The following is an 8,051-nucleotide window of genomic DNA, read 5'->3' on the forward strand; positions in this document are numbered from 1 at the left end:
ACTGAAACTTGTTAATATTTTTCTACTGTTAAACGTCGCTGATCAACTCTAGAGCTGGTTGAAAGAACAGAAAATTTTGACAAAATCTTTGATCAGAATTTTTGGGGGAAAGGGGGGGAATTGGTAAAAATTTTTGATGGAAAATGTTGTTGAAATTAAGGCTTTCAGTCACATCAAGTGATAAGAATGTAGTCAAGACCTGAGATCCTACTAACAGAGATTATCTCCTTTGATATGGGGTAAAGTACCACCAACCATAAAATATTAGATTATCCAACCAGTACTAAGAAAATCATTGTTTGATGCTAGAGTCCTCACAAAGGCATATGACACACCTACTCTCACACCCAAATATTTAACCATAAACCTAAAAACTAATCAATATATATCTTCCATAGGCTGGAAAAGAGGAAAGAGAGCAATTGCTATCATTTTTATTTTCAAATATTTTAAAGGCAATCATACTGCAGTGTTGGGGGGGAGAGACGTCTAACTACTTAAATTCAGCAACTCTTACTTAGAAATCAGAACTGCAGTATTTGGCCTTGGGTTTAGTCAGGCAAAGTGATTTTATATTGAATAAAGTTTAATTACCAGAACTAAATAAAAGGAAAGGTAGAACAGAAATAATACTTAAAGCAAAACATCTCACATATCCCAGTGTGAGAGAATGTATCTTCTCCTCATTGTCTCTTAGATCGTATCCTCATTCACTTGTTGTTTCATTAGGAAATCAGCTAAATGAACGAATAGCATATCACAGACTGGCTACTATCCATCATCGCCTGGGTCAGTGCGAACTTGCTGAACACTTTTACTTAAAAGCGTTGTCCCTTTGCTCCTCTCCTCTGGAATTTGATGAGGAATCAATGTATTATGTGAAAGTGTATCTAATCCTAGGAGACATTATATTCTATGACCTAAAGGTGAGAAATATTTTTATTGATTGATTTGATTGCTGTAGCACCTAGGAGCTGTAGTTGTGGACAAGGGTCCCATTATGTTAGGTCCTATATAAACAGAGAACAAAAGCAAAGTCCCTGCCCCAAAGATCTTACAAACTACATTTGAGAGAAAAGGCAACAAATGGATAGAGACAGACAGAGATGGGAGAATACAGGGACACAATGAGATAATATTGGTCAGCACGATAGACTGTGGTCTCAGCATGCCAGCAGCCTATCTATCCTCAAGTTTTTTGTAGGCATCCTGGAAAAAGAGAGTTTTGAGGAAGGACTGAAGGAAGACAGTGAATTAGTTTTGTGGATGTTTACAGGGAGCATCTCCCAAGTGTGAGGGGCAGCATGAAATAAGGAATGGAATGAGGTACTAAAATAACAACTGTGGAAAATATGTTTGCATCAGCTTATGTGTCAGCCCAGACATTTCACCTGGATAATCCTGCTACCCATGTATTTTGGGTGGAATAGTTCAGAGCTGTGGGGATTAGAGAGCTCAGTGCATTTTTAATGGAATATAGAGCTTTCTAGTACTTGGTACAAGTTCATCCCAAGTTCCTCAAGGACAGATTTCTAGCATACTGTTTATGAACTCTCATACCTATTGGTGTTCTAGGTAGAGAGACCAGGGACCAAAAAAGCATGGAACCTGAACTGCCATCTCCTCCCCAGAGGTGGTCCCTCTTCTTCTGGTCTGAAGCAGAGTCATGGTGCAGTATGGAGAAGGTGGTTCCACTGTCTGCTCTGTGGATAAACAAAGTTTGCAGTCTTCACAGCCATCAATCCAGCACTTTTCACAAACACTACATTCACAAACCAGATTTAAAAAAAAAAAATTCTACATACATTAGACAGAGAAAAAAAGTAATACTGATATATTGAAATTGAATGATATTGTGTAGAATAACCTATAGATAAGGAAGGTAAAATATCTGCGAAAGCATTAGAAAAAAGGATGGACCATACAGCAATATGTCAATAAAAATATGGAGAGAGGAGAATGGTTGATAGCTATCTAAGGGATAGAGTGGGAGTTCAGGGCCTAACAAGCTTAGATGTTTTAAAAACCTCACTAGGCACCTATCTGCATCTTTAGGGGGTCTAAATACCCCCCCAAAATCTGGCCGTAAGTGTCTAATCCTGAATTTTGCCTGAGTACAGCATTTAGAATTGGGACCCAAATTATCTCTTGCTTTGATATCTTATAAACCAGGTTTGTATACTTCTTAATATAACATATATTCCTTTTTATTTCAGGATCCTTTTGATGCAGCAGGATATTATCATTTGGCACTTGCAGCTGCCATGGACTTGGGCAACAAAAAGGCTCAGCTGAAGATTTACACAAGGCTCGCAATAATCTACCACAATTTCCTTATGGATCGGGAGATGTCTCTTTTCTTCTATCAGAGAGCAAGAACCTTTGCAACAGAGCTTAATGTTCGGAGAATAAACCTGGCACCTGATCAGTATTATAAGAATGCAACATGGGTACCTGTGAAAAATGCCATGTGACAACCTACCAGGCAGCTAGAGAAATATCATTTTGGTTTTGTCAGACAACACCTAATGTTCCTTGATATTCTGTATTGTACATAATGTATATGGGACTTCAGTGCCACAGGCTAATGGCCCTGTCTTGACAACAGTGGGCCAGATTTCACTTTTGTTGACTCATGTGCAACCACATTTTCTTCAGTGGAATTGGACATGGACATGTCAGGGCAGAATTCAGCCTAGGAATGAACTAACTAAAAAACCCACCCACAAACTTTTTTGTATTAGAAGACATTTTCTGTATTAAGTGCTTAAGTTCCTGGTTTTGAAAACTCATACAGGTCTTGGAATGTGATAAATATAAGTATGCAATGAAGTGTGGTAATAAAGCATTGTAGAGTGATAACATTCACTAGATAATCATGACCGCTTTTGTATTTAATGGGATCAACACCATTAAAATAGAGCCTAGGTGCTTTTGAAAATCTTATTGGGCACCTAGCTGCATCTTGATGGACTTAATACCTTTAAAAATCTGGCCCTTAAGCACTTGATCTCCTAAATCCCACTGACTTTCAATGAGACTTGGGTTCCCAAGTGCCTAAGTCCCATTTGAAAATGGAATTTAGGTTCCTAAGCCACTGGGGTGCTTTTGAAAATTTCACCCCAGATAAGATAGGTTTGATTCACTATTCATTTATGTTTCTAGGAACCTGAAAAATCTGCTGCTCAGAAGATATGATGCTGCTACATCCTTTAATATAGTCTGGGAACTGTGAATATCTGAACCAAGCAGTCAGCCTTGAAATCTTCCTAGATTATGAGAAGTTGAAGGTCTTGCCATAGGTCATTAGAAAGGTAATTTCCCCCAGATTTATAATGAGTTTCCAGACTCAAAGTATTAACCTAGTGATGCAACAATCCGGGAGTTAATGCACCTCACTTCACAGCTGGGTATCGCAACCTGCAAACTTGAAGAACTTCAGCCCAAGTGTCTAATTATGATCTCTCCAGAATCAGGAAGATTGCAGGAGGCATTGCTTCTCCGCTCATTACTTTGCCTCTTGTCAATTTCTCACAGCCACAGCACAAGTCAGTTTTCTGTTCCAAGTTGTCATTCAGAATAAATATAATTATAGCAATTGGAAGTAGAGAGAGTCTATAATCACACTCATATTCCAGGAAGAGAAAATATACTTCTTCATCTGAAATTCAATTCTGCTGTAAAGGCCCATCTTCTTCTTTGCATCACTGCTTCCTGCTGCTGCCCTGGCACTGCAGACTCGTACTCACATAGCATTTCAGTCCCCTACATTAATTCATTCTTATGAAGCGAGAGTGTGCTTATGCGGTGCACAGCACACTCTGGATATCTTGTGCATTACCCTGAAGCCAATTGAAAAGCACACAAAATGTGATCAGTCATCGGCAGGTTTTTTGAAAGGCAGCACCTGAGTTCTGTAACAGCTCTGGTGGCACAGGCATGCTGTGTTTGTTTTTGTGCAGTGGCGGGTTAAAAATGAGTCAGAAGCATCTGATTTCAAAGAAAGATTCATGCTTAGGGTAGACATGAGTGAATGGCATTTAGGCATCAAAGCTACTTCTCACCCTGCTTGATATCAAATCATCTTGGTCAAGAATGGCAACAGTGAATATTTCCTAGGATGCCCAAGTGTGAATGTCAGAATTTAGGGTGAGAGAGTGGTGTGGTCTGAAGGATAAGAGCAGCATGTTTTATTGCTTTTAACAAGATGACAGCAGTGTTGAGGGATCTTGCTTGTGGAACTTGACTGCAATTAAAATTATTTAATTTGAATCATCTGCCTTACTACGGAACAGAATATAACTTCCTAAGCTTGTTAAGTGCTCAGTCTTGCAAGCCTTAATCATGAGGTGCCTCACTGGAGTCAATGGGATGCCTCAACATGAGTAAATGGGCCTCAAATCTGTAGATGTCCTCTTAAAAAAAAAAAAAGTTTTCTATTGTATATTGTAGAGCCAGCTACTGTCACATAAATGGCCAATTGTAGGTAGCTAAGAGAGGAGTCTTTCTTCCATTTCAACGAAGCAAACGGGCAGAGCACCATGGATTTCAGCACATCTAAGAATCTAGATGTCTTACATTATAATCCACATGATACCCGGAGAGGTCTCTGCAAGGAGTTTTTGAGGAGCCATAGGATCTAAGACTATGAAGATCCGGTTTTCCTAAAACCCAGCACAAGTTGTATAGAAAGGCAGGAGCCGCTATTCTATTTTAAAAGGATGCAGATAGAAGGAATATAGGCATCTCTTCACCTATTGCTTCTGCATCTGCTGCGAAGCTCAAAGCGGATCACACAGCTTTCCGTGGATGTATTTCCCTGCCTAAATACAACCTGAGATCTCCTTGGGCTCCCTGGCAGAGATACAACTGAGCACATTTTTGAGAACCCTCTCACCCGCCAGAGCTTGTCATTTGGGATTTGTCATTTAAAATATAGTGTAACAGGGTGGCCTGCCCCTTTAAGGGCTGGTCAACCCAGTTCAATTAGCCCCACCCTGCTACACCTGTGCAGGAGGTAGGACTTAAAGGCGGAAAATTTAGTGGTTGCGGGCATGCTGGGGATGACAATGGGTAGGCTGCTCTGATGTGAGACAAGAAGCTGGACTCAAGCTAGGAACTAGCTGAGGGTTATCACCTGCCAGAGGCCTTGTAGGAGGGTAGCTCTGACCCAGATGGATGATTGGAACCCGGAGCTGGTGGTTAGACAGCGAAACAGACTGTTGCCATTGGGAGCCTGCCGGTAAGGAAGGGGTCTGAAGGGTGAGCCCAGCGGGGCTGAAGACTCTCTTTTGTTTTAATGTTGATTTCGGACATAGACCAAGGCACTCTGTTTCTCTGGAAGGGATTGAATATCACATCACCTCTATGGGAGGAGTACGCAGAACCAGTTTGGGGGAAACTGATGAGGTAGAAGTACCACAAGGCTGGATCTCGCTGCAAAGGGGCTGCTCTGGGATGGTGAGTCTTGTTCATATAGGTTATAGCCATGTCAGGTATGGCTTTAGTAAAGGGTCACATCAGTAGTATTTGCTTTTTTTTATTTTAACAAACAGAAACCTTTAGCATTTTCTGTTCGTTATCAAATACTTAGGTAAAGAAGCTGTACGTTAAAAATGACATCTGACAGCAGTCCTTGTGCTTCAGAGAAGGAGCTAATTTCTAACTGGAGATGGGAAATTATTTTCCTTCCTGTATAATAGCAGAATGTTCAATTGATCAACTGCTTTGTTTTTTCCCCTTCCTTACTGTAAGTGCATCAGCTATCAAAGCCCGGGGTGGGCTAATGACTAGTTATGGAATGTCCGTTCCTTTTTTTACTGGTACATGTAGAATGTTGATGCAGACTTTACAGATATCTGGCCTCAGCTTTTCTTTATTTACACCAATTTTCATAGATTCTAAGGTCAGAAGAGATCATTATGGTCGTCTAGTCTGATCTCCTGTATAGCACAGGCCATAGGACTTCCTTGAATGCATTTCTGTTTGAACTGGAGCATATGTTTTAGAAAAACATCCAAATGTGAGTTAAAAATTGCCAGTGATTGCCACCAGGACCCTTTTAAAAAAAAACGGTGCCTTCTATTCAGTCTGAAATAGTCTAGTTTCAACTTCCAGCCATTGGATTCCATTATACATTTGTCTGCTACACTGAAGAGGCCACTATTAAGTTTTTGTTCCCCATGTAGGTACTTACAAACTGTGATCAAGTCACCCCTTAACTGTTTGTTTTGTACTGGTGTAAACTTTATTCTCTTCAATGAAGTTATTCCTGATTTACCAGTGAATACATTCTTCTAATAAGTTCAGTCTTAGTAACTTTTTTCTCTGACTTCTAGGAATGTACTATAGAATATATGACATCACTGCTCTTCATCCACAAGATGGCAGTCTCTAGCTTTAAAAAAACCAGACCTCCCAAAGGAAAGTTTGGATTCAAGATAGAAACAAAAATTGTTATAATTAAAAAATCTGGGGACATCAGGTTGAAGTCAACAGATATGATTGTTGAAGAATTTATTCACTTAATAAATATACACCACTCATTTGAAATTAACTAAGTTTGAATAAAATATAAGGGCCCAATGAAGTACTAAAATGCATTCTGTGTGCTTGATTCTGTTCTCAGTTACACCATATAAATCGGGAGTAACTCCATTGAAGTCATTGCAGTTACACCAGTGGGATTGGGTTCAGAATCAAGCCAAATTTCTCCATTCAAAGGGAAAGCCAGCGGTATTGTATTTTGTTTTACAGTTACATAAATGGCCACGTGCACTGGGTTATTTTTGTCTTGCAGCACACAGATAAAACTACAGATTAGTATGGTTGTAGAATTTTAAGGCTAAATTCAGCAACCTTCACTGGAGCAAGACTCCCATCAAAGTTAATGGGAGGCTTGCTCAAATAAGGACCACAGAATATGCACCTTAGAAATTATGGGCCAAATACTATACCTCAGTAATGCTTCTCTGGCAGGGCGAAGGGGCCATAGATCTGCCCCAAATGGGCATGGTACAAAAAATGGGCAAAGAGGGTTGTGTGACAAATGGGGCATCAATGTCAGCATTGTTGGCAGAGCAGAGGGGATATAACAAGTGGATGAGTAGAAAGTGGCAGAGGTATGCAGGACTTGGAACTTAATGCTGAGGAGAAGGGGGAATCAGGGGAGAGATTTGAAGAGTGAAGTGAGGTATTAGAATGACAGGCAAGAAAGAGGATCTTACCAGCTGCATATGTGTGGAGTGAAGGGGGTGGGACAGAAAAGGGAGTGATCAAGATGGAAGATGGTGAAGGCCGGGATGAGAGTTTTAGCAGTGTGGACAGAGAGAAAGGAGATATGTGTATTTCATTTACTGTAAAGCAATGTGTGTATATCTACAGTGCTATAGAAATTAGAATAAAAATCTGAGCTGTGATATACACTTTAACATTAATGAGGTGGCCTTAACCTTGTCTGGCATTTGTGATTTTATGTCCAACACTTAGTGTTAGTTTGATAGATTTCTTTTTAAATTATATACATGTGTGCACTACACAGTGTGTATTTATAGAGGGACCTATATATGCAGGGCTCCCATATATTAAAGGATGCTATATGACCTACTATGAAATCATACCCCAAATTAACTGTCAGCCTTTTAATCCAAGCTGTGTCTTCCAAAGTTTGTGATGCTAAATAGAGGACTTTTTGGGTTACCTGTCAAAACAAGGGTTTGTAATGGCCGCAAGAGAGGCATGAATCTACTGCTATAGCCTAACTCAGGTTTTTAATCAATTCACAAGCTTACAGGACCACTGACTGCTTTTGAAAGCTTGGATAATTGAGAGAGGCAATTGAATTACAGGAATCTGCTAGCAGAGAGTTTGGAACAAACACACCAGCCAAATTAAAAATGGCCCTACATCAAATGTCGCCCTGAAAGCATTGACTGCGCACTCTATAAACACAGACCAGCCATCAACTAGGTAACATCATTTAATTGTCAGTCAAACACACTTAAGCAGTATCAGAGGACCCCACAAGACAGAGGAAATCCAAAAATGAGACA

General features: G+C 40.0%; 1 protein-coding gene across 6 annotated transcripts in view; it reads left to right on the forward strand.

The window, feature by feature from the left end:
- SH3TC1 (SH3 domain and tetratricopeptide repeats 1) overlaps positions 1-2,848 on the forward strand; it is a 58,941-nt gene extending 56,093 nt beyond the window's left edge. For 5 of the 6 annotated variants that reach the window (XM_074951755.1, XM_074951754.1, XM_074951757.1 and 2 more), the window contains 2 exons: positions 730-926; positions 2,217-2,848. In XM_074951755.1, coding sequence (XP_074807856.1) covers positions 730-926; positions 2,217-2,474 — 455 coding nt within the window. In that variant the 3' untranslated portion in view covers positions 2,475-2,848. Of the gene's footprint in view, positions 1-729; positions 927-1,575; positions 1,686-2,216 lie in introns of all 6 variants that reach the window. The other variant, XM_074951758.1, reaches the window with a different exon arrangement.
- Positions 2,849-8,051: the final 5,203 nt, after the last annotated feature.

Source organism: Natator depressus, chromosome 4 (assembly GCF_965152275.1).
Source record: "Natator depressus isolate rNatDep1 chromosome 4, rNatDep2.hap1, whole genome shotgun sequence".
Classification (NCBI taxonomy): Eukaryota; Metazoa; Chordata; order Testudines; family Cheloniidae; genus Natator; species Natator depressus.